This window comes from Ochotona princeps, chromosome 29 (genome assembly GCF_030435755.1).
Source record: "Ochotona princeps isolate mOchPri1 chromosome 29, mOchPri1.hap1, whole genome shotgun sequence".
In the NCBI taxonomy this organism is placed as follows: Eukaryota; Metazoa; Chordata; class Mammalia; order Lagomorpha; family Ochotonidae; genus Ochotona; species Ochotona princeps.
The window spans coordinates 12,829,779-12,855,266 of record NC_080860.1 but is presented as its reverse complement, the minus strand read 5'-3'; the positions used below and the strand labels follow the sequence as shown (position 1 = coordinate 12,855,266).

The 25,488-nt window shown below is 52.1% G+C and overlaps 1 protein-coding gene across 2 annotated transcripts in view; it reads right to left on the bottom strand.

Annotated features, from left to right (window-relative positions):
* Positions 1-25,488, bottom strand: part of SGSM1 (small G protein signaling modulator 1) — a 56,994-nt gene that overhangs the window by 26,135 nt on the left and 5,371 nt on the right. The window contains exons 3-13 of one of the 2 annotated variants that reach the window (XM_058656964.1): positions 16,431-16,506; positions 15,114-15,276; positions 13,006-13,158; positions 11,050-11,117; positions 10,689-10,834; positions 10,419-10,550; positions 7,499-7,623; positions 4,767-4,834; positions 3,846-4,009; positions 3,518-3,650; positions 743-907 (exon numbers count right to left, since the gene is read on the bottom strand). In XM_058656964.1, coding sequence (XP_058512947.1) covers positions 743-907; positions 3,518-3,650; positions 3,846-4,009; positions 4,767-4,834; positions 7,499-7,623; positions 10,419-10,550; positions 10,689-10,834; positions 11,050-11,117; positions 13,006-13,158; positions 15,114-15,276; positions 16,431-16,506 — 1,393 coding nt within the window. The remainder of the gene's footprint in view (positions 1-742; positions 908-3,517; positions 3,651-3,845; positions 4,010-4,766; positions 4,835-7,498; positions 7,624-10,418; positions 10,551-10,688; positions 10,835-11,049; positions 11,118-13,005; positions 13,159-15,113; positions 15,277-16,430; positions 16,507-25,488) is intronic. The other variant, XM_058656965.1, reaches the window with a different exon arrangement.

The window sequence follows — 25,488 nt, the reverse complement described above, 5'->3', positions numbered from 1 at the left end:
TAAGCATGAACATGTTCCAATAAAACATTTGTTTGCAGATGTTGAAATATGAACTTGGGATTCTTTAGTCTTTCCCTATTATCTAAGAATATAAAAATCATTTTTCAGCTCTGGGTCTATCCAGGAGGAGGCTGGATTTGATCATAAGCCATGGTTTTCTAACTCCTGCTCTATGAAATTAAATGAAAGGCACATTTTCTTGACACTCCCTGGTCCCAACATGATACCTGGTAACACCCTGCCTCTTCTCTTGCATGTAGAGGAAGTGGGGGTTGTGGCTCTGCCATTATTTCATCATAGCTCAGCAGCTGACCAGGCCATCACCTACCCTTCAGCAGAGTGAGCAGCTGCCTGAAGGAAGTAGTTCTTACAGTTACTCCATGTGGTTGTTACAAGCCCCCTACCCATGCAGACTCATCAACAAGCTGACCAAGGAAAACTCTCCATTCTCTGTGAAATATCCTAGAAAAGCACCCCTCCCCCGCCCAGTTCTTGGGGAAACACAGCTCTGTTTAGCCCAGCTGTGGCAACTATGCCTCCCTCCCAATTCCTCCTACCCATGCAGACATCACCAATGGATCTCTTCATTACTGACATTTCACTAAAGGGCAAGAGCTGGACAGTGTGAGGGCATCTACTATATCTTGCTTCTATCTCCCTCAAGGTCAAGATTCAAATGACAACATGGCAGAGGTGGCTGTCCCTCAGCCCCAGGGGAAGCGGGAGGGAGCCTGAACATTACTGGGAGGCTGCTCCTTCAGGCCTGGTGTAGGAAGGGTGGCGTCCCGTCTGCTGTATGCCCACTGAGCGCCCCTGGCCACCACCAACATGGAGTGGCCTGCAGGAACCATCATCCAGGCAGGACCCACGGAGATGGAGGAAGAGTTGCCTGAGTGGTCGGGGAAAACTTGAGACACAAAACAATGAGAATTGGTGAAGCAGGAGGTGAGGCAGACTAAACACTGACACAGTTACAAGAACCAACTCTTAAAAACAAAAAAAAGACAGGTGAGTCAGTACTTTAGATTTCGGGGTCCATCCAACCTCTGTCATAATGTTTCAACTCTGCTACTGCAGAGACAATAAATGAAGGATGTGCCAATAAAACTTTATTGACACAACAGACAAGGGGCTGAATCTGGCTGGTAGGAAGGGGTTTGTTGATTTCTGATGTAGGTACTGTCCCATGAAGGTCTTCATGCCTCTCTCAGGCCCCTGAGGAAGCCAACCTAGAATGGGCCAACATGTGGACATGGACTGAAGCTGACTTTGGAGACAGTGAAACTACAACACCATCTCCCCCAGCGGCCAGGGCAGAATGCATGGCGTGGTGGCTAGAGGCATACGCCTTCGCATCCCAATCATGTGCTGAATCAGTTGGGTGAGCCTGGACCAGCTGCTCCTTCTTTCTGAGCCCCAGTTTCTTCTTCTGAAAAGTAGGTGGTGATGACAGTGGCACCCATCTGAGAGGCCTACAGTGGGGATGGAATGAATTCAGGCAATGGAGAACATACAGAAGCAGCTGTGGCAGCTGGGACTGGTTACATGATGCCTATGATCACTCACAGAGCACCTGCCAAGCACCAGGCCCCACACCAGGTGGTCGGTTGTCCCATGAATCAGCACACTGACCCCTCGGGATCTGACCTGGGATGGAGAATCTTATTACCTTCCTCCTACACACAAGAAAATGAGATCAGAAGTAAACACATCCCAAAAGCCTAGTGCCAAGACAGAACTGCATATTGAAAAGTTCCTAATGGGGGGCAAGTTGGCAGCTGACACCCTAGAGGACACTTGGCATTATCTGGAGGCATTGCTCACTCTCACGATTTCACCTTGGAGAGCTGTTGAGTTTGCCACTTGACCACTTCTAGGTAGAGACCAGAGATGCTGTTCAACCCTACGAAGCTTAGGAGAATGAATGTGTCCAACACAGCAGTGCCGGAGTGGAGAAGCCCTGTTGAAAAGACTTAGCTGGGGTTTCCTCAACAGCAGACAGGATTCATAGGCAAGTCGATTCCTGGGGAAAGGTTCCCAGCAACTATCAGGAGTGAGAGGAGATGAGCAAGACAAGGCAAAGAAGAGGGCAATGAGTAACAAGTCACCTGTGGGGCAATCAGGGCTTCGTCTGCTAGAGGGTCATGGGAATCTGTGTGACACATGTGTGTCAGAGTTGGCTCACGCAAGGAGGGAGGGAGCTGGGGCATTCATACACCAGTTCCTGTCAATCATGGGCTGAGAGGTGCTCCGGCGAGGCCCTGATTCTTTGGTGTTTCCAGCTGCCCTGGGTGGCAGGCTCAGGCTCTTAGGGGACAGAACAGAGGCAGCTCAGCATCTTGGCGGATTGCACCTGTAGCAAGGTGGCCTTGGTGTAGGACCAGGGCTGTGTGAGCACCAGTAATACAGAGGGACAGGTCAGGGGACACTATACCGTTATGAGGAACAGATTGATCAGCAATACTCCTAATTCCCTGGAGCACTTAAATAATACAAGAACATGAGGCTCTGTGGCTGACTGGCTATGAAGGAACAACATGGGGGAAGAAAGCCCGGGCTCACCTGAGTTAACACTGAGACCCGACCCTGAGCCCACTCCATGTCCCAGATGTGACTCAGCCACAGGTGAAAGCCTGGTACCACTCATCTGCCCTTGCGGGCACAGGATATCTGCTTTCCTAATAACCTCTGGCTGCCCAGCACATGCTCACATAAGCAAATCAAGGCTCAATGCTCTGGTGCATTGGGGGTTGGGGTGCAACAGGGTACAGAGGGTGAAATGAAACAAAGGTCACAGAGGAGCCTATGCCTTGACAGCGTTTCCTAAACATGCACCACCTTCTCAGCTGGTCATGGTGGTCCCATCTATCTATCTCACACAGTCCAAGGCAAGCTGTCTGATTCCTGTTGGTACCTGGTGTGCCAATGCCCAGTGTGTTGCTGTTCCCTCTGCTGTTTCTACTACTACTGACTGAGGGTACACTGTGTGCAGGCTTACCCCATGAACTTGATACTGCCCCCTCGCCATCCCATTGGATCCTCGCAACAGCCAGCCTTCATAGAATCTTAACAGCAGAAACTCTGTGACAGCAGCTGGCATTTGAGTTTTCTCAAACTGCCAAATGCCTTCTCTCACTTAACCCTCAAAACAACTCCATAAAGTAAGCATTACAAACACCCTCATTTTCCAGATGGGGAAACCAAGGTGTTGCCAGGGAAATGAGTTGTCCAAGATCACTCAAGACTCAGAACCCATGCCAAGGCCACCACTTCATGTAACCCCTTGTCTAGTGGCTTCTTTGGCAGCCAAGTAAGAAGTGGTCATGTGTTCTTGTTTAGGAAGCAGGGTGAGGGGAACTGAGGCTGTCCAGATGCAAACCTCTTGATTCCAGAAGCCCATAATGCCCCACTCTGGTCCCAGAATCCAGACCTCTCATTTTCTAGTTCCAAACACCTGCAGTTGGCTTCAAGTTGCAGGTACAGGTGGGTCCCCGGCCCTGGGGACAGGGCAGCTTACCGAATTCTGACTGCATGCCAGGGTAGATGATCCTAAACACATAATCTGTGGCCTCGTCATCCTCCTTGTCCGAAGACGTGGACTCAGCTGAGCTCTGAGGGCTTCGCTTGCGCAGCTTGGGGAACACTTTGCCCTGAAAGTACACATTCCGGTGCATGGAACCCAGAACATGCACCTGCCATGTGACCCACATAGCCTGGCAGGAAGTGTTGGTGGGGGGAGGTTTACCCAGGCGTGCAGGGGCCCAAAAGCAGCATAAAGTCTCAGAGGCCACACAACTGCCTGTCCCCCTGCCACCTCCAGCCCAGTCTCTTCCAGAAACACTCACCTTCCCTCGCTGGGACCACAGCGGTGGGTCCAGCTGCCCATGGGGGAGCAGCCCATTCTCCAGGCACGAGAGGAATTGCAGGAGGTGCCCGCCCTTGGGGAAGCGGAAGGGCGGCCTCTGGATGCCATCCTGGCTGACCAACACCACCGTGCCACCGCTGTCCACTGCCGCCGCCACCGGCCAGAGGAGACCCAGTGGGAAGTCACTAAGAGGCATGGTGACAGGACCCTCCCTGCAAGCACATTGCTCCCCCACCCCTCCACCCCAGGTGGCCCTGGGGAAGGCCTGGGTGTCAGGTCAGGGCAAAGAGTGACCCATGCAGGACAGGGTCAAGAAGGACCTGGGTAGTCTCCCCAGTGTGAGCACAAAAGGCACCAGACACTGCCAAGACTATTCTACGGATCTACACAGCATCCCTCCTTTTACGTATAGAGAGGTTTCCAGATTTTTTTCCCTTCTCAGGGCACTGGTTGACTCTGGATAGCAGGTACCAGCACAGTACACAGTGAAAGGACCATCTTACTGAACCACAATATCCCTGTGAGGCCTACTTCACCAATGATGAACCTGAGGCCCAGAAAGGTTGAGGAACTTCTCCAGGGTCACCCAGCTGATGAGGAGCTAGGCCCGCATGCAAACCCAAGTCTGTCTCGTTGCAAAGACTTAACCCCATTGGAGTTCATACCTTACTTGCCCCCTCAAGTAGGAAAGCCTTATGCTGACCAGGTGGCCATCAGAATACCCATTTTATAGATGGGGAAACCAAGGCTCATAGTTGTGAAGGCACTTGCCTGCGGTTGCACAGGTCATGTGAGATGCCTAGCACAGTTGTTTCATATGCTAATAAGAGGGCAGGGATGGAGGTGGGCAGGAGATCTAGAAAGACCCTTGGCACAACCCTGCTGCCCCCACAGTCCCTACCTTGCTGGTGGCAGTGCAGGTAGACGATCTCCTCCAAGCGGATGGTCATGGCATAGTCCCAGTAGACACTGGAAGGGGAAAGACAGCGAGGTTGCGGGACACCTGTCTATGTCACGATGGGGAAGGGCTTGCGGGCAGAAGGTCACAACCACAGGTTCCTCTGTCCTTCTACCACAACCTTCCTATCCCCAGACCAGTCCAGCCTCTTCATCTTTTCCTGGTCCTAGCAACTCAATGTTTTTAAACCACCACCCTTTTTCACCCACAGAGCTAAGGTGAAACCAACCCCACCAACATTCTATCCCATCTAAGACTTCCAGACGGGTCACGTGACTAAAATCCGGCCCATCAGCCCGTGCCACAATCCCGGACATAGAGATTGGTTCAGAGATAGCTCACAGACTATAGCAGAACCAATGAGACTCAACCGCAAGATCTGTGTATGAATCACTGGGTGAGGAGAGTGAAGAAGATTGATAATGTCAAGATTCATGGCAAGAGAAAGCCCGTCTGAGAATGGTGCTGATAGACAAGCAGGGCCAGACACAGACTTCGATTCCCCATCATGCGAGTGCCTGCATGCAGCCATGCCTAACGGTGTGTATGAGCCAGTGCTTAGGTCTTTCTGAGTTCATTTTTTCTATAACCAGGATCTAAGAGACTTGGACAACTCAGATCCGAACTCCAGCCCACATGAGTTCAAGGGCAGGAATTCAAATAGCTGCTCTGATGGCTTGGCTTCTCCAAGCCTCAGTCTCTTCCTCTATAAAACGGATGTAGTCACAACGCCCACCTCATAGTGTCAACTACATCATCCCAAGGGCTTAGCACAGAATCGATGCATTCCAAAGTGGGTGGGAAATGCTTCTGGTGATGACTGGTTCTGTTTCTAGCTCACAACCTGCTGCTGCCCTAAACATGAGAACACGGAGGTAGGTGGAGACCCCTTCCCCTTGCACTTGGGCTCTGGGGTAGCTTGGATCTCCACCAGAGGACCCTGCGGGAGGGTGGGATGGACGGACAGCCCCAGAGGCTGCTTGCCTGCTTGGGTCACTGTGTTTGTGCAAGGGCCGTGCTTCTCTTAGTCTGCTCCAAGCCAGGACTGAGTATATGAGGGCTGCAGGAGAAAGAACTCCTAACAGTCAACCAGTGGCTCCAATAAATCTAGCCAAATACTTTAGAACTGTGCTGCAATGGCAACCCATGTGGGTGATGGTTCGTGCCCCAGCTCCTTCAGTTTCTATCCAGCTCCCTGCTTAGGACCTGGCAAAGCAGCTGAGGATGGCCCAAGTCCTTGGGACCTTGCACCTATGTCGGAGACCAGAAGAAGCTCCTGACCCCTGGCTTCAGATCAGCTCAGCTCTGGCTGTTTCAGCCATTTGGAGAGTGAACCAGCAGATGGGAAATCTCTCTGTCTCTCCTTCTCTATATGTAAAATCTGCCTTTCCAATAGAAATAAATAAATCTTAAAGAAAGAAGACCAACATGAATCATCCAAGTCACTCAGCTGGGAAGGAGCAAGAGCTGGAACTCTATCTTGGTTTTCATGTTTGAATAGCTTTATTGAGGTTTGATTTTTTTTAAAACCATAACACTCACTCATGGTAAATACGCCACTTGATGAGTTGGATGCATTAATTTATAGATGGAGGCAACCATCACCACACTCCAATTTTAGAACATTTATATCAACCCCAAAAGATCCCTTTGTTGTTCATTATTCAATCAGTGCTCTTGGCTCATGCCTTACGTTACCCTAGGCAACCAGTACTCTGCTTTCCGACTTACAGATTCACCTTTTCTTGGGTAGGCACTTGGCCTGGAGGATAAGATATTGATTAGGACGTTCATGTGCCAGTGGAGAACCCGGCTTTGATACCCAGCTCCAGGCACTGACTCCAGCTTCCTATTTATGCAGATCCTGGCAGGCGGGGGTGGTGGCTCAAGTGATTAGGTCCCTGTCACCCAGGTGGGCGACTCAGAACTCCTGGTTCCTAGCTTTGGCTTTGGTGCAGCCTTGGTCATGGCAAGCATTTGGGGAGTGAGCAAGCAGATAGGAACTTTCTCTCTCTCTCTCTCTCTCTTTCCCTCCTTTCCTGCCTCCCTCTCACCCTGCAGGTGAAGGGCACCTCCTTGGCACCTATGCTGTTCCTCCAGGAGGGCCTCTTAACACGAGTCTGGCAGGAGTTGGGACTAACTACATCTCATTCATCTGTTGGTCAATATCTCCTCCTATCCATTCACTCATCAGTCATTATCTTCTTCCTTCCTTCCTTCCATCCTTTCTTCCTGAGAAAGCACCATCAATCACTCCCCTACTGATGCTACTACTGAGAACAATAAAGATATTCTGAAAAGAGTTCAGATGCATACCTAGGTGCTAAAATATTTCTTTTCTATTAAAGCTTATAGTGTTAAATCATATTAGTACTATTAAATTGTATCTGCAGGGCACTTCAAGATAATGCACAAGAGGGAAGGGGGTGAGTGACAGGGACCCAAGATCTGTTGTTATGTGAAAAATTCTTCATTACAACAACTTTTTGTTCTTGAGAGAGCAAAGGGTAAATCCCACCTAAATCCCAAATGACAAGATGCTTTCAGTTGGCTTCTGGGTCTTTCTGAATATTTGGCTGACCCTTGAAGCCATAGCAGGTGGCCACACAACCAACCAACCAGGCAGAGGAGAGGAGAGGAGAGCACAGGGGACACAGGACAGACTCGGTGCTTACCTTTTCTCATAGTCCAGATCCCCCACAGACCCATTCATCAGCTGGTTGGGCGTCCACTTCAAGGTCATGACATCAGCCGTCTGGTGCAGGGACAGGTACCCCGGCACAGCCTCCATGTCGTCTCTCTGCAGAGAGAGGAGGACTTAGACCTGGCCGTCGTGTTGGAGTCCCAGTGCACACAGGCTCTAGCTCATCTGAGCCAAGGATGGATAATCGGATGAAGAGGGTGGGCTATTCTTTTCAAAGTCGCCGTCAAGGGGAGGACCTTCAACCTCTGTCCAGGTGGCCTATTGCAGCCACCCCTCCAGGGCAGGCTCTGCAGAGTGCAACTATGATAGTCACCCAGTCACATTTACACTCACACCTCCCTCCTGAGGTTAAGGGGACCTGTCTGCTTCTAGGTGGCTTTGGAGCCAACACAGGCACTCTGTCCCTCTTGCCAGCACCTTGTGCAAAGCAGAAGGCCTTAAGGGAGGGAGAAAGATGTGGTAGCTTAGCTCCATGACCTATTTCACAGATCCTACCAGAACTCTCTTTGCTTATACCAAAACCAGACCTCTGCCCCCCCAAAATTCACCTGTAGGATTTGTCATCTGCTCTGCCTTTCTCCCTGAGGTGGGGGTGGGGCGCCAGGCAACATCACCATCCCTCAGGCACAGAGCAGGTGGCTCTCTACCCAACTCCCACCAGAAGCAGAGATACACTGCCACCAGGCACTGAGCACCAAGCAGGTACTGTGTGTGTCTCTGCGTCCTGTAACCACCCACCTGTGTCCGGCCCTCCACAAGGACACACAGTGTCCCCAAGACACACACACTTTGCCTCCTGCCATTTTATGGTCCCTGAAGCGGCCACATGTCTTACAATTAGTGGCTGTGATGATCATCTGACCTTGCCTCCATTATGTCTGCAGCGTGCCTGCTACTTCATTCACGGAGGACAGGTGCTATTTAAGCGTCTCCTGAAAGATGAGATTGTGATTCATCTTTGCCTCAGAAAGCTACTGGGCACACAGAATGGCAGACAGAGCAGCGGACGGCTCATGGGCTGTCAGTAAAATAGGCACTTGTTCCTCCCCACAGGGAGGCCTGCAGTTCCAGGTTGTCTTGCAACACCAGCACCCAAGTGCTTTATGGGACAGAGGCCATTCGCAGAGATGAGAGGGGGCACTCTTGCAAGAAATGCTGCACTTTCAGTATGGACTCGGTTCACAGGTCACCAACCTCATTGTGAAACGGGACACAGAGGGAATGTTTTTGGCTTTGGGAGACACACCACGCAGCTCTGCCGCAGCAGCCTGAACGCACCCCTAGACTAACCATATGCTACTGTTATGGTTGTGTCTCAATAAAGCTTTATTTATACAAAAAAACATAAACAGGTGGAATGCCACAATTGGCCCTTCTGTTAATGAAACAAAAAAATAATACAGGGAGAATTGAGGACATTAGTGATTCTAAACGGATGGTGTTACTGAAGACTGTACTCTGAGCCATGCAGAAGTTTTAGGATTTTCATAACTGATATTTTCCAATTATATTTGCCTAAAAAGGGTGATGTCTGATTTAAAAACAAAAACAACAAACAGGGCTGGCGTGTGGTGGGCAGGATAAAACCACTGCCCGCGACACCGGTGTCCCATATGGGCACCAGTTCTAGTCCCAGCTGCTCCACTTCCAATCCAGTTCCTTTCTAATGAGGCCGAGAAGCAGCAGAAGATGGTCCACGTGTTTGAGCCCCTGCACCCATGTGGAAGACCTAGAAGAAGCTTATGGGTCCTGCCTTCAGCCTGGCTCAATCCTTGTTGTTGCAGCCACTCTGGGAGTGAATCAGTAGACGGAAGACCAATCGCTCTCTCTCTGTCTTCCTCTCTCTCTGTAACCCTGATCTTCAACTCAAGAAACAAATCTTTAAAAAGATAAACGTAAGAAAACGTAAAGGATACTTCAGAAAAAGTTCATGAAGAAAGCAAGTAAGTTGGAGGGGAAAAATGGAAACCTATGCAGTGGTATCTCACAATTTCCATGAATTTTTGGAAGACTCTCCGTTGGTCTAAAGAAGTCTCAAAGAACTCTTTCCAAAAATTGGGGCTCAAATTTCTAAGTAGCGGAAAAACTGCACCACTGAAACACAGTTTTTCACTGCTAGATGGTTCCATTGAAAAATGGTACACTTTCGACTCCTTAGACCTATGGAAATGGGGCTTGCTCTGCACTGAGGCCCAGAGGAGAACAGCTGCTGGGGTCAGCTGGCTACTGAAACTGACAGCCCACAGTTGGAGCAGCTGGCTCTCTCTGCCTCCTCACAGCTGAGCCTAGCCCCCACACTGACCCTGTGACTCAAGGACCAAGGAAAGGGACAGTCAGAGAAGACACTGTGAAAGTGGCGGGCTGCAGGTGCCTCACAGGAAGGAGGGAAGGAAGGAAGGAAGGAAGGAAGGAAGGAAGGAAGGAAGGAAGGAAGGAAGGAAGGAGATAATGACCGATGGGTGAATGAATAGGTGGAGATATTGGCCAACAGATGAATGGATGACAGGGGATGGATAAATGTGTAGACATGTGGGTGAATGAACAACGAGTGGATGCAAGAATAGAGGGATGGGAGCTACAGAGAATGAAAAAGAGCTGATGAATGGGTGGGTGGGTGAAGGAAAGGGAAGAAGATGCCAACAGATGCGTCAGAAGGTGAATGGAAATGTTGGCTGACAGATGAATGGATGCATGAATGTGTAGATATCAGCAGATGAGTGAACAGATGGCTGGGTAGGTGGATATCAGCAGACAGATAGATGGATGGATGGATGAGTAGGTGGAGGGGAAGATGGATAAATGGATGAGCAGCCTGGAGCCAGAGGGAACTCAGGTTAGAAGACTTGGAGCCAGACCCTCAGGGCAAGGCCCAGGCCCCCATAAACTCTCACCGGCTGCACCAGGACATTGTTCTTGCCATAGAGCAGAGTGGCGCGGGAGTTCTGATGCAGGGACTCCACATAGTCGCGGGCGGAGAGGGATGGCCGGTCGTCCATACTGCCACTTGAATGTCTCTTCTGGATCTGGGTGCCGATGGGGGAGCAGGGACAAGTCCTGAAGCATTCAGGGTTCTACCCAGTTCTGCACCCCCCAGGTCAAGCCCAAGCCTTGACCTAAGTCCACCCCATGGCCCCACTGTTCCCCTGACCACCACCACTCACACAGAGGGCTGGACGCTTGGTGGGCGAGTCCTGCCGCAGGTGCGAGCTGTGGATGCGGTGTCTCTGGACCAGCTCATCAGCCGAGGGGTCCGTCCAGAAGTGATCGGCGGTCTTCATCTTGGTGTACTCCAGAGCACAGGGCCCCACTGTAGGATATGTGGTGGCTGGGAATCATAGCTCTCCTCCCCTCTCCTCTACCACCAGCTGGACCTCTCATGACCCCTCCTATCCAGACAGCCTGGACAACTCCAAAGTCCCTCCAAGAAGAGGCCAGAACAAGGGCGCAGGAACCAGCAACAGGTGAGCTGCTGGGGCAGGAAAGACCCCAGTGCAGGAGTCCGGCTGAGCGCCAACCACTTACCCAACAGAGATGCAAGGATGGGGCCGTCCACAGGGTCCATCAGGAGAGCATCCTTCTCATAGTATTTGCTAGCAAAATAGGAAAGGGTATGCAGGTGTGGACGGAGACTAGCAGAGAGCCCACAGTGAGTGGACACACTGGGGGCAGCCCCAGGGACACCTCGCAGCCTCAGCTGCCCCATCTGAAAAGTGGCAATGATGATGACGATGATGATGATGATGATGGTGGTGAGCACCTTTGTTTACAGCTATCTGAAGAACTTCGGAGAGAAACAAGAGATTAAAGAGCATTTAGCACAGTGCTTGGGAAGCGCCTGCTGAATCCCTGGTCTGGTTCTGGCTTTACGAGAGCAGCAAAATAAAAGTCATGAGAGCCACCACTACAGTGTTTGTGCTGAATGATTTGGTAGGTCGGTTGTTTGCTATGGTCTTGTGGTTGCTAACTCATTGAAAATTCATGTATTCTAGAAGCAACAAGAATTTCAAGGCCATTCTGACTTCCCAATGATCTCCAGCTCAGAAAGGGCCACTGAGCACACAGCAGGCATGCACAGGACATGCACAGTGCCAGGCTCCATCAAACTGGCTTGGCCCTTGCCATATAGGAATGGGAGATGAAGGGCACAGGATGTAGAATGGGTTCTCAGCACACGCGCTGCCTCTGCTCTCCAGCTGCCTCACTAGATCTTTAACCAACAGGGCTGGCTAACCTTGGACTTGAATCTCCAGAGCCTTGAACTAAATAATCTTTTCTTTTTATAAAGTCAGTGGCCTTGGCTAGTTCATCGTTGTCATAAGAAAAAAAAAAAGCTAATTAACCTGTAATTTGCCAGCAAGGAAGAGGTTCACTGGAGACCAGGTAAACAAAAATTGGATTTCTTATATTTTCTCTTCTACCTCCAAGCCTACCCCTGGGAATGTTCTTGCCCCATCCCAATTCATCTGTCTGATTCCTCATGTCCCTCCAAGGGAAGTGTAACTGTGACACCTTCCGGGCCCTTGCCCCCAGCCACCTGGTAGAGATGAATGCCCTCTTAGAACACTCACTATCATCCTAACCACTTGACACCTTTCTGGCTGGAACGTGAGTTTCAGGGACTTCACTCTGTGTTTTCATGTGCCAACAAAGGGGCCAATGTATTAAATAATTCTCCCATCCGTGTGTGAAGATAAACAAGCCCTTGTTACACTGAAAGACGGGGAAATTCTCAAACACTGATCTCCCTGTCTCTCTCTCCATTCCCTCTCTCTTTTTCCTCTCAGGAGCTGCAAACACACTCTAGGCATAAGGAGCTATAGATTCTTCTCTGGCTCAAACACTGCTCTCACACTAACACTGCCCAAGCACTCTAGCATGGCAGCCCTGGCCACTGTACCCTCAACATCGAGGTGAACGCCTGGCACACAACAGATTCTCATTAAAAATTGTTTTTGGATGAGCAATTGTGTGGATAGATGCTTAGTCAAGAAGAGTCATACTCTAAAGCCTCCACATCAGATAAAGCTGAGCAAAGGGAGAAAATGTAACTTCTTTGTACTTTTAAAATGCTGTGTTCTCACAAAATTCTCCCCTCACTACTTCTCTAGAATACCACTAATTTCTATCTCCCTTGCGAAAGAGACACACAGCGAGTCTCCCAGGAGCATACCGTTGTCACGTAGATTGATCCATGCGGAAAAGAAGAAATCCAAGATGCCCCAATCCCAGACTAAATATGAAGACCCTGCATGAATAATAAGCCCCTGCATCTTTTCAAGCTTGGAAAAAAGCCTGGACCAGGATCAAACATCCAGGAAGCATCTTTTAAATCACAGCCAAGTGGAAGTGCATATCAAAGAGGGGGGGAAAAAAAGCAACTTTGTGCAGGTGTACAAGAGTGTGCAATCCCCATGTGACCAGCAGGTGGCAGCAGAGCACACCCAGGTCGGGTCTCCCCTAACCCCTCTTGCAGCTCACCTGCTGTTTTCCACAAGGTAATGCACAATTTTGTCCAAGACCTTCTCAAACAAGGCCGTGCGGATCCACAGGTGCTTGATGGCGAGCGGGGACAGGTTGGGCAGCTTGGGCAACTTCCGTACGTTCTCCTGAAGGCCCTGGATCTGGTTCCGTCTGCAAGATCAATCAAGGAGAAGAGAGGCTGTCAGCTAATGAGCTTAGGGGTAAAACAAGACAAAAAATCTTAATGCGCAGAGGGTGAGAAGTTGTGGTCAGACAAACAGTCCGATACTGCTGGTGAGTGAATCAGACTCACAACATCTCTGTCTGCACGCATATCCTCCCCAGCTCGGGGGCTCCCATGACCATGCCTTCATTCCCCTCTGCAGCAATTTGCTGACCACTGCCTGCTCTCACAGTAGGACCCACCTGCACACAGCTGGTGGTGAAGCCCCCCAGGCTGTCACCTGCAGCCCTCCCCTCCTTGCCCTCCACTAGGCTGAGCCTTTCTCACACTCCAGGTCTCAGCCAAGGTACCCCCTCCTATAAGAAGCCGCCTCAGATCAGCCAAAGCTGGAGCGTGCTCCCTCCAACCTCTGGCATTGAACTTCCACTCACCTTTCAGTTCACCCCTCCACAGTGTGATCTTGGTGGGTACAAACCAATTAATGTGTGCTCTCTTTAAGGAAAACACTCCCTTCAAGTCCACCCAGTGGTAAGCACGGACCTTCCTCTTGCCTGCATCTCCAGGGCATCATGCAGGGCCTGGCCTACAGACAAAGCTCGGTATGTGTGTTCGTGAACAAGTGAGGTTGTGCCCCACGGGAGTTGGCACAGCTAAATCTGAAGCCGTGTAGTTCTGGCCAGCAGCCCTGAGCAGACAGAGCCTGAAATAGCACCCAAGATGGCACACACGGGTCGTGCCTGTCTCTCTCTTTCTCTTGCCTGTGAAAGACATGAGCAATCGATCCACACAGTGCCCCAGGATGCCCGGGTACGGTGTTATTTCACAACATGGTCCCTGGGAGCACCTGCTGGAGAGGAAACTCATCTGCTGTCTCTGAGCAGGCTCCAGGTTGGGGGTGGGGGTTGGCTGTGCAGTCAGGGCTTCGGGATGTAGCTCTGATGGAAGACTTATGGTCATCCACACAGACCAACCAAGACAAATGGGCAAAATCAAAAACTCCCACTCAGTGGGTACCTCCAGGTAGGATTTAGCCAGAGGTCCTGGCTTCTGGTCCATGCAGGAGAGACCACATGGCTTTGACCATGTGCACTTAGAAGAGGGCTTGGCCACTGCTTCTCAGGCATTTACACGGTGCTCAATACCGCCCCCAATGCTGGGCACGGGATGGGGATAACGCAGCGGCCTGCTCATCTGGATGTCATGGTCCTGTGCAGCAGTGGGACCTTGGTCAAGCAAACCGCAAACCACTGAGTGAAGAGTTGAAGATGGAAAGTGACAAGTATAGGGAGGAGAACACACAAGCAGGATGACCCGAAAGGGAAGGAGAGAGGGCAGGTGCCACGGCACGGATGGCTAAGTCACCAAGCGCAAGCACTGCTTCCCACACAGAAGGGCCATTCCCAGTCCTGACTATCCTGTGTCTGATCCAGCTTTCTGTCCGTGGGTCTAGAGGGCAGCAGAGGATGGATGGCTTAAGCTCTCGGGTCACTGCTAAGCTGGTGAGAGATCAGGGAGTAGCTTTCAGCTCAGGGTTTCAACAGGCAGGTTTCAGTACTCTCTGTGTGTGTGTGTGTGTGTGTCCCCTCCTCTCTCTTATTCTGCTTTCAAGGAAATGAATTAGAAAAAAGAAAGAGAGGCGGGTTGAGAGTTGGAATTTACTGTGCTGGGCGAAGGCCTGAATGGTAACAAGGAACCAACCATGGGCTGCTTACTACAAGGATTTCTAAAGGGAAGACTTCGACTCACAATGACAAGTCTGGTGGTGGGCACAGCCTATGCAAAGGCCCTGGGGTGGGAAGGAGTTCCACTGCGTCTGAGGAGCAGATGACATGCGAGGAGAGTACTCTCGCAGGAGGAGAGGTTGGAGCTCTTGCAGAGCCTGGGGAGGGATCTTAGGACCTGTCCCCCAGACCTCCCCCACCGCTCCCCGGCGCACACTCACGCGTTCTCAATCAGCTGCTCCAGGTCCTGCACCTTGCGGCTCAGCTCCTCAGCCGGCGGGAAGCTCTTGCCCACCTTCATGAAGAGCGCCGCGATCTTGTTGCTGCGCAGGAAGCCGGCCGCCCGTCGCCGCAGCCCGTGCAGCACACACGCCTCCACGGCCGCTGCAGGGGACATGACCATTCGCAGGCTCTGCCCTGCCCACCCGCCCCTGGGGTAACCGGGCTGGCCCTGGGGGCTTCCATCTGATGGGGGAACACCTTGGAGAGTTGGGAAACCCTCCCAGAATCACAAACTTCATAGGGGAAAAGCATGGATGCTTCCGTATCTGCCGCACGCACAAAAGCGAGTGGGAGCTTTGTGGCGGACGCACAGATAAGGCTCAAGGTCAGTGTCTCCCCGTTCTCACACTCGCCCAGCCACTTAGCAGCTGTGTGACTGTGGACAGTGACTTCCCCTCTCTGGGCCCCAGCTTCTGCATATGCAAACTGGGGACAGCAGGTGCATTAATCTTCTAGGGTTACTGCCAGGATAAGGTGGGAAAGCCACAGGGAAGATTGCTCAGAACAGAGCCTGACACTCAGCGAATGCTTTATGAATGCACAGTGGCGGGGACAAAGGGGAGACAGGGCCATGTGACTGCTGGGCTTTCTCTGGGTGGAAGAGTCACATCACTATTAAAGAAAAGCCCGGCACCTCTGGCACCTATGACTCCCATTCCGCCTCTGACCTGACAGGGGACAAAGAAAAACCATACCCATTGATCAGAAGCGTATCCTGAGGCTCAGAGGGGGAACGTGTATTTTCTAGGGTTACCCCACCACGGAGTAAGGGCGCTGGGATTCAAGCTGGGTTCTGAGCCCATCTGGTACCCGAACACATGCGCTTGCTACAAGGACTTCCCATTTCTGGGTTTTCTCCTGGAGGTTCTGCCCAGTGCTTTCCAGAAGAAAAGAGACTTGGGTTGTAGTCTAGGGCCTCTCCCTAACTCGTCATGGGACCTCAGGCTTACGACTTTGCCTCTCTGGGTGGCAGCGTGCCTTTCTGGGCAAACTGGCCCCAAGCAAACCATTGTAATGGTGCTCACTGCATCTCGGCACCCTCCCCTGGCTCCAAAGTCACCCACAAAGTTCCTTTGCCATCAGAAATGAACTCGATGGTGTCAAAGCCAAATGCGCTGGTGAGACAGCCCGGACTTCCCCGAGGCAGCCCCACCTTGACAGAGAAAGAAAGAGAGAGAGAGAGAGAGAGAGAGAGAGAGAGAGAGAGAGAGAGAGAGAGATGGGGGTGGGGGGAGCTTCCTCGGCCACAGACTCACCACAGAAGGAGATGATGTGGCTGCTGTCCTCATGCACAAACTTGCGTGTCACGGCCTCCTCCATGATCTGTTTCACCTGGGAAGTCGGACAGAGGCAGGGAAAGTGGTAGAGGATGGATGTGGCCCGGGCTGCACATGCCCCACAAGGGCTAGGCCGCCTCCCCAATGAGCCTTTTTTGTCAGGACGCCTGGGACTCAGTGGGTACCCATTTCCCACTTCATCATCCATTTGGCTCTTCTGCGTGGTGGAACCCTGATTTCTTCCCATGTCACACAAACACCATCCCTTTGGCTGCCCACATTCTTCAAGGCAGCCCTGCCTACACCATTCCCTATTACAGCTCATTCGAATATCTACCACCCTTCTCATGCTAACGACAGGTCCTCTGTCTCTTTCTCCCTCCCTTCTTTCTAGGAACCCCATGAAGGTCAAGGTCTCGCCACAAGAAACACCTTCCAAATGAGCAAATATATGAGTGGATCAGGCGGATCAAGGAATCCAGTAAGGATTGTGTTGAAAATCAGCCCTGAGATCCAGCACAGATTCCAGCCTGGGCCAGACCAAATCCCGGAGGACAATGTTCCCTGCTGCCCTGGATGGAGTCATTCCTGGCCCACCTCCCTGCACATCAGGCACTGTTTTGCAGGTGAATTCTGCTGAAGAATAAATACACGAAAATGAGCCTTCCATGGGAAATAGAACCTTCCTGGGTGATCTAAAGGAGTATGTCCTTGAAACACTGGATGGGGGCACAAAAATGCAGACAAGAGACACTTGGCTCTCAGAACCTGTAGGTCCTGTACTCTGGGTCCCACCAACTTTGGGTGGATGATATTTGGGCAAAAAAAAAAAAAAAAAAAAAAAAACCACATCTATAATGGACATGAGCTGACTTGGACCTAACAAAGCGACTCTATATGGAGTTGACATTGTAGCCACTCAGATGATTTCAAGTACCCAGGAGTCAGAGACTGTTAGGAATGCTACTGATGACACCTTCATCCCCATCACATGACTGGGTTCAAGTTCCACTTGCATGCTAATGTGCTCCCTTGGGGAGGCATCAGACCCTGGCTGAAGTCCTTGGGTCCCTGCCACCCCCATGGGAGACAGATGCTCTGACACAGGGCCTGGCCACCTGCCCACGTCCTCCCCCGCAGTGAGCACGGCCACCGCCAGGCCCCATCTGCTCTGTGTCCATAAAAGGAAGCTGTACGCTTCCATAGGACACATGGTAAAGTCTGAACGTGCTCTCTCTCAACTCAGGCAGGGGGCAGGGAAGCCAGCCTCGGGCAGCTCTAGCTCTGCCACCAACCAGCAGGAGCCCCTCGAGGCCCCACTTCACCCCCTAAGACCTGCCCGCTACACTCCCACTTCTAAGATGTTACCACTTCTTGCACCCGCTTTCCTCTCATCTTTCCTCTCTCACCCTTGGGCAGCAGGTCCCGCGGCCTCCTCACCTCTCCCACTGTTACAGGCTGAGCTGCGTTAGAATTCCCTATACCTCTGAACCTTGGCAGAAGTGATCAAATCCTTCCCAGGGTTAGTAATGCTGGATGCATCTGAAGAGCATCCTAAGCTCTCCCTTGGAACTCCCCACAGTCCTGGCTGAGGCTTCCCCTGGTACCCCGGGAGTGGCTTCTCTTCTCCCTCTGTTCTCTCCTCCTCACCTCCTGACTGCTGCCTGTCCACCAGCACGACTGAGCAAAGACCTATCGCAGCAGCCATGAAGAGAGACCCAACGCATATGGCGCAAATGATGGTGAATTCGGCTGGGCAGGAGGCAGAGGCCAGCCCCCTCTCGTTGGTCATGGGATGCTGAGTGCAAGGTGCAGAGAGAGATGGGGCGGTCAGACAGTGCTGTCAGCCAGGGGCTCCACATCCAAGGCTGTGTGATGTAGCAAAGGCAGCACCACCTACAGCCGATTAGACACTTCTGGACCCCTGTCTAGAATGACCGAATCTGAAATCTGGACATTCTCAAGCCCTGCGGGTGACTCTCAGGCAAGACGAGTTGATTAGAGAGTTTGGCGGGTGGGGAAGGGACGAGAATGGAACATGTGTGGCACGAGAAAGGGCACAGGCTGCACAGTCTCAAGTGTGGAGAAGGTTGTCTGTATACGGCAGTGGCTTCTGATACTCAGAGAGGGCAAGAACCTCTCCCGATGTCACACAGCCAGGAAGAGCCCGGGACTCCCTGGTGGTGGAGATGCCCCACCCCACTGGCTCCCAGCTATCAGCTAGAAAATCTCCCTCAGAAGTTAATAACAGCCTGACAGCCTGAAGCCAGGAGAGGCAATGAAAAAGGTCAGTGCTTTAGCACTGGAGTGGAATCTGGAAGCTTCCTTCAGCCAAGGGCATCATCTGTAAGCAGGAGGAGACTGTCCACTCCTTTGGGGCGGGATGGGGCGCCATTTTTAGGGTGGGGTTGGTAGGGGAGAACAGGCCTGGGCCTGCGTGACTTTCTAAGCTTCTTCTCAGATTCTTGCCTGGTTTGGGGAGTACCAAGGAGAGTCACTGTGGTTGGTATAAACACCTCGGAGCTGGGTGAATCTGGGCGCCCATCCCAGCCTGTGAGGATAACCTCCCCGTGCCCTGTGCCTGCTGGTGCCTCCCTCTTTCCTCCTGGGCAGTAGAGCCTGCCACCCCTTGAGGGCTGCAGTAGTGGATCACACAGATGTGATGGGTGAGCGGCAGGTCTCGTGCACAGTAGAAGCGTTATAGTGAGAAAACTCGCTGCTCAGTTTCTGGAGCACCTGCTATGTCAGGTTAGTCCAAGTAGGGCTAAGTGGTCAAATGGTCCCATTTTACAGATGGGGACACTAACGCATGGGGCAAACAGGCAAGCAGTCCAAGGTCATAAAGAGGCAGCAGGGTTCAGAGCCAGGGGCCCTTGTTATTACAGATTCCTTCTCTCAAGGGCAGAATTTGAAGGGCATTTCTAACCCAAGGCATTCTAACCCAAGGATGTTCACTAAGCACCTACTGTGTGCCAGGTGCTAGGTAGAGAATAAATGAGCCATTCGACACAGAGCACTACTACTTCCAGCTTAAAGATGTACAAAGGTTCAGAGAGTTCATGCTACTTTGTCAGGGTCACAAGACCCAGGAAAGAAGACCTGGACCTGGGTCTGTCCCATGGCCTCAGCCCTATCCAGTCCTGCTCATCTGGAAACCCCAGGTGCTGGGAAATCTGTGAGAAGAGGCTTCCTCGGTCTCTCCCAACTTGGGAACCAAAAAAAAAAAAAAAGATCAGGAGCCCTGGGTGGCCTAGACAAGATTCTGCCAACCTGATGGGAAGCTTTCATAAGAGGGACCCCGTAAATGGTCACAGTAACGAAGGACACAGTGACCGTCCATTCTCACGGACGCTGTGACATCCAGGGATGAGGAGGCTCACTCCGTTTGGAATTGGCTTATCAGCATGAAGGTCAGGTGTCAGGAGGCGGCAGAGCCCTCATTCTGAGCCCAGCATGCCTACACTGGCCTGGGGTCCGCTCCTTCACCACTCATCCTCCATGTAAGCTAAGCAAGTTTCCAGCATCTTCTGTGGAAGAAGGGCCATCGTGGTCATAGCACCCTCCTTCCCGACTTGGTGCAGGGACTCGCCAGAAGCGAGATGACAAAGACAGGTACTCAGAGAGCAGCAGGTGAGCCAGCCAGGAACCCTTCAGCTCGGATCCGCCTTCCCAGAGCCTCTCTACCACGAGGTAGACCCGGCCCCGCCCCTTCCACGTCGGGTCTCCATGCACCTGCCTCTCTCCACCCCCGGCCCCACCCTGCAGCCACTCAGAAACCAGACCCGCCCTCCCTCGTTCTCTCTCTTCACCTGCAAATATTTAAACAGCATAACAGAAGGATTAATCACCAGAGGGAGCCAGGCTGATCTCAGCAGGGACACTTGAACCAGTCCTGAGAGCCAGAAAAGGGCTTCGGGAGCAGTGCTATTTTTTTTTCCCCCATCCTCACACCTGCCACCTGTACACGACCAGGGACTCTGGGACCGCTCACCTTGAACCTGGCCAGCTCCCCGCAGTCGACCAAATACATCCCTGCCTGCCTTCCTCACACTAGACTGTGCCCACAGCCCTGTGCCCCAGCACTCAGGGATGTCTTGGGGATCTTGGAAATTACAGGCAGAGACCTCAAAGGGAAATCTCCTCTCCCTGCCATGCACATGACAGGTGTCAAAATGAGGCAGGCAATCTAGTGTCAAAAGTTAAGAAACACAACCCTTGGCGCTTTTCCCTGATTTTAAAAATATTTTCATCTCTTGGGAACACCAATGTGTTCCCTTTGGATGTGGTCAACATGGACCATCTGTGATACCGACTAGGCATAAAAATAAATAAATAAATAAAAAATCACTCACCTCAGAATGGGCAGGAGCTTCTTAATTACAACACCCACATACCATATCACAGGGCCTGGGTTCGATGCCCAGCTCCAGCTCCTGACTCCAGCTTCTCACTAACACAGCCCATGGGAATCAGCGGAGAAAGCTCAGGCAGTTCCAGTCTGGATTGCATTGACTTTGGCAGGGCTGTTTCAAGCACCCAGGAAAAGTTAGCTTGTACATACATACTCTCTGGATCTCTCAAATGAGTAAATATTTTTTAAAGATTTGCTTTATTTTTTATTATTATTATTGGAAAGGCAGATAAACAGGGAGAAGAGACACAGAGAAACATTTTCCAACCCCTGGTTTACTCCCCAAATGGCTGCAACAGCAGGAGCTGAGGCAATCTGAAGCCAGGGGCCAAGAGCTTCTTCTAGGTCTCCCACATGGGTGCAGGGTCCCAAAGTCTTGAACTATCCTGTACTGTTCTCCCAGGCCACAAGCAGGGAGCTGGATGGGAGGTGGAGCAGCTGGGATATGAACTGGTGCCCATATGGGATCCCAGTGGATGCAAGGTAAGGATTTAGCCACTAGGCTATAGCACCAGGTTTGGTAAATACTTTTTTTTTAAAAAATATCATTTGCATAGCCCCTTGCTCCTCACCCAAGGCCTCCTGCCTCCTGCGTGAGTCCTGGGTGTTGGCATGCTACCCATGAGAGAGGAATGCTGGTGGTGATGTGCAGCACTAGTCTGAGCCAGCGTATAGTCCCCTAGGACTGTGGACTTGAACCTGTGTAAGAAACCCATGGTGGAGGGCACTGTTAAACCAGGATGCCTGCAAGGCCTCTGCAAGTGACTCAAAAAGGCAAGCAGGAGATGAGAGGGGGTGACTCAAAGCCCCCTTAGCCACCATTGCAGCCAAGGGGCACTTCTGTGCCTCTTCTGCAGGTTCCTGTTGCTGACTCACAGAAAACATGCAGGTGCCAGTAGCTCCAGCCTCACCAGGACCGCTGACCCAGATCACCTTGGTGCCTGTGCACATCCGGTGCCTTCTGCCAGGCATTTCTTCCCTCCTCTGCCATGCTCAGCCTCCCTTTCCTGCTCAATCCTGTCATTTCTGGTCCTGCACCTGGAGCTCAGGGCCCCGCGTGCCTCTCCTGTGCCACCCTGTGGCTCCCACCACTGGGGAGCCCCTCCACTTGCCATCCCCACCCACCTAAGCTCTGGGAAAGCCCCCATCCTCCAGGACTAAGTTATGCACCTGCTCCTCACTTCCTCCTCGGCTTCCATGGCAAGATGAGGCAGTTACTCCTCTCCCAGACTACTAGGGTGATGCCTGCCACACAGCTCAGGGCACTGGAAAAGGACGGGCAGAATTCCAAGTACGCCTCCCTGATCCTAGGCAAATCAGGTCCCTTCTTGGGGACTCAAAGCTGCCATCAATGAAATGGGTATGAGCTGTATCTTCCTTGGTGACATAGGATCATCTGAAGGCCCTCCCCCACCTACAAGTGTCCCAAACAAATGTCAAATCAGAAATATTGGGAAGAGAGGTCAGCATCATAACACAGTGGGTTAAGCCTGCAACACCAGGATCCCATCTAAACACTGGTTGGAGCCTCAACTGCTCCACTTCCAACACAGCTCCCTGTTGATGTGTCTGGGAAAGCAGTGTTAGATGGGCCCAAGTGCTTGGGACCCTGCACCTATGAGAGATGAAGTTCCAGGCTCCTGGCTACACGTTGGTTCAGCCCTGAACCACTGTGGTGATTTAGGGAGTGAACCACCAGGTGGAAGATCTCTGTCTCTCTCTCTTTCCGTCACTCTGCCTTTCAAAAAAAAAAAATGAACAAATCTTTGGGAGAAAACTGCAGTGGCTGCCAGAGGTTTGGGGTGGGTGGGGTGGGGACGGGGAGAAAGAGAAGAGCAGAGAGAGCACAGATGGTTTTGAGGGCAGTGCAGACATTCTGTGAGACTATACACAGAAGACCCTGCCTGGTAACTATGTGCCCACGCAGGCTCGCCAACGGAAGCAAAGGAAGGGGAATGGCCTCCCCTTGCTCTGTCACCAAGGATGAACACTGCCGGGCATCCTGAGCCACCTGCCATCAGGGCTCGGTGTCTTGTTCCAAGCAGCTTCCTCTGCCGCAAGGGCCTCTGGGGCTGCCGCAAAGGAGAGGCTGGCAACAGTTTGGTTAGAAGGCCTCCCTGCCACCTCCATAGGGGACGCTCTGGGAGACCTTACCCACTCCGTCTCTGTCCCTCTCCTCCCACCTCTTCCTCTTTCCTTCCTGCCACCAAGGCTGGAGCCCAGCCACTCCTCTTCATCCTTAAAGGGTCAGCTCAAATGCCACCTTGGTCCACCCTCACCATACCCTGCAGTGCTGTTTGCCCATCCATTTCTGAATCCCTCATGATTCTTAACTTGCAAGTCTGCTGTTTGGTGCTGAGACCGTCTGCCCCAGGGGAGCAGAAGCCTCCACTGTGCTGCTAACTGCCCCAGCATCTGGCATGGAGCCTAGCATATCTCAGGGGCCAGCAGCTCAATGCTTCCAGGCCTAGACCTACTCTCACCTGCAGTGCCAGGACAGCCCTGTCCCCCACACCCTGCTCCCCAGCTCCTTTACCCAGCACAGGCTTTGATAAAGGCAGAGCTCAGAAGGGACTGGGTGTAAGCAGGGACTGGGGATCAGAAACGGCAAGGCTGTGGCACGTGGCTCTACAGCCCCAGAAGAGCTCTGTGGCCAGCCTCCTCCCCACTCCCCTGCCCTCACCTGTCTGTCAGAGCTTCCAGGAGAAGCAAATGCGTCTCCCGGAGCAGCTGCCAACCTGGCCCCAGTTAATCGTTGACGGACTCGCTATAAAACAGGTGCCAGCTACTGTTCTCCAGCGCTGTGGGGTGCACCAGCCTGGCCCAACCAGGAAGGAAGGAGGCATGTGGCCAGAACAAGCCCTGGGACTCCTGCCTGCTCTGTTCAGACCTCCTTCACAACAAGGGCCACTCCCCGACCCCCTTCCCCAAGGACCAATCTTGGCATCAAGGTCTCCTTCCATTCCCAGGAATACTGGCCACCACAGTGCACATTCCCAGCCCACGCCCTGGAAACCAGCCCACTTCCTGCCCTGGCTGTCCTGCCTGCTGCACGTGGCTCCCCTGGGATCCCCTGGCAACATACTCTGGCTCCACAGGGGCATGCTAGCTCTAGAGCAAGCCCTGCCTCTCCGGAAACCTGCCCACAGCTTGGAGGGGCTGGCAGCTCTGGGAAAATAAGAACTGAAATCCTCAGAAGTAAGAACTGAATACATGCAGGTGTGTGTGTGTGGTGGAGGGTGGGAGTGCGGGAGGTTGGCATGCTGATGCAGTGGGTTAAGCCACCAACTGTGATGGCAGGATCCCACATGAGCGATCCGTTCGAGTCCCAGCTGCCTCTCCTAGGATCCAGTTCTTTACTCATGCCCTTTGGAAGCAGAAGATGTTGACCAAGTGCTGAGCACCCCTGCTGCCACCCATGAGAGAGACCCGGATGGAGATGCTGGCTCCCAACTTTGGCCTATCCCAGGCCCCGGCTGTTGCAACCATTTGGAAAGTAAACCAGCAGATGGAAGATCAATCTCTCTGTTACTCTGACTTTGAAATAGATAAATCTTTTTCTTTTAATGGACACAAGCAAATTATAAAATGGACTCAGCACCTCTTTCTGACCTTAGGAGGAAAAGCATCCCAGACTGTGTCTAAATCACTGGCTTCAAGTCCTATTTCCTCCTCTTATGGCTGTGTGATCTTGGGCAAGTCACATCCATTCTCTGTGCTCAGATTTACCCATCTAACATGGTGCAGAGTGTTCCAAACGGATTAGCCTCGCTCATATAGAAGCAGAAGCCAGAGGGTAAGTGGCATAGCGGGAGCCTGGCAGCCCTGCTGTGGGGTGGACACTGCCCTTGCTGCTGGACACAGAGGTTCACACAGCTACTCATGGACAAGACCACAGTTCAAACCCAGGGCGGTGAGACCCCAAAGCTTGGCTCTCTCCCCAGTTCCACACTGTCAGAGCAACTGCTAACTAAGTGTGTGGCACTGGGCTTAGCTGTAGAGTAACGTCTATGCGAGCTTGGCGGCCAAACCCCAGTCTCTACCTAATAATGATACTCTCCATGACCTTATCCAAGTTCACTGCCATCTCCTGTGCCTCCCTTTGCTCGTCCTGAGAGTGACTGATCCACTTCATGGGGATAATCAAATAGGATCATCGTTAAAAACATGCTCTTTACACGCTGGGTTGTTTTGCATTTTTGAATTCTTATCTCAGTAGAACGACTCCAGCTGAACCTTGGTTGTTGCAAAATGTCTTATCAGCTGCTGAGTCCTCAGGAGTCTTAAACACAGACTTGGCAAATTCAGAGAAAATAGGGGAGACTTGGCTCCCAGGAAGTGGCGCCAGCCAAAATTAGATCAGCTGAGATTCTTAGAATCCTGGAACTAACTGATCAGCCTCATCCACTCAGACAGTAAGGAGAATGAGACCACAAGACCAGACCTGGGGTAGGCATCTGGACTGGCAGTTAAGACGTGGGCATGCCGCATCAGAAGCCCTGAGTTCAAGTACTACATCCACTCCCAGGTCCAGCTTCCTGCACAGCCGCGAGGTAGCAGGTGACAGCTCAAGTATGCAAGTCTCTGTCACCCAAGTGGGAGACCTGGATTGAGTTCCCCAGCTCC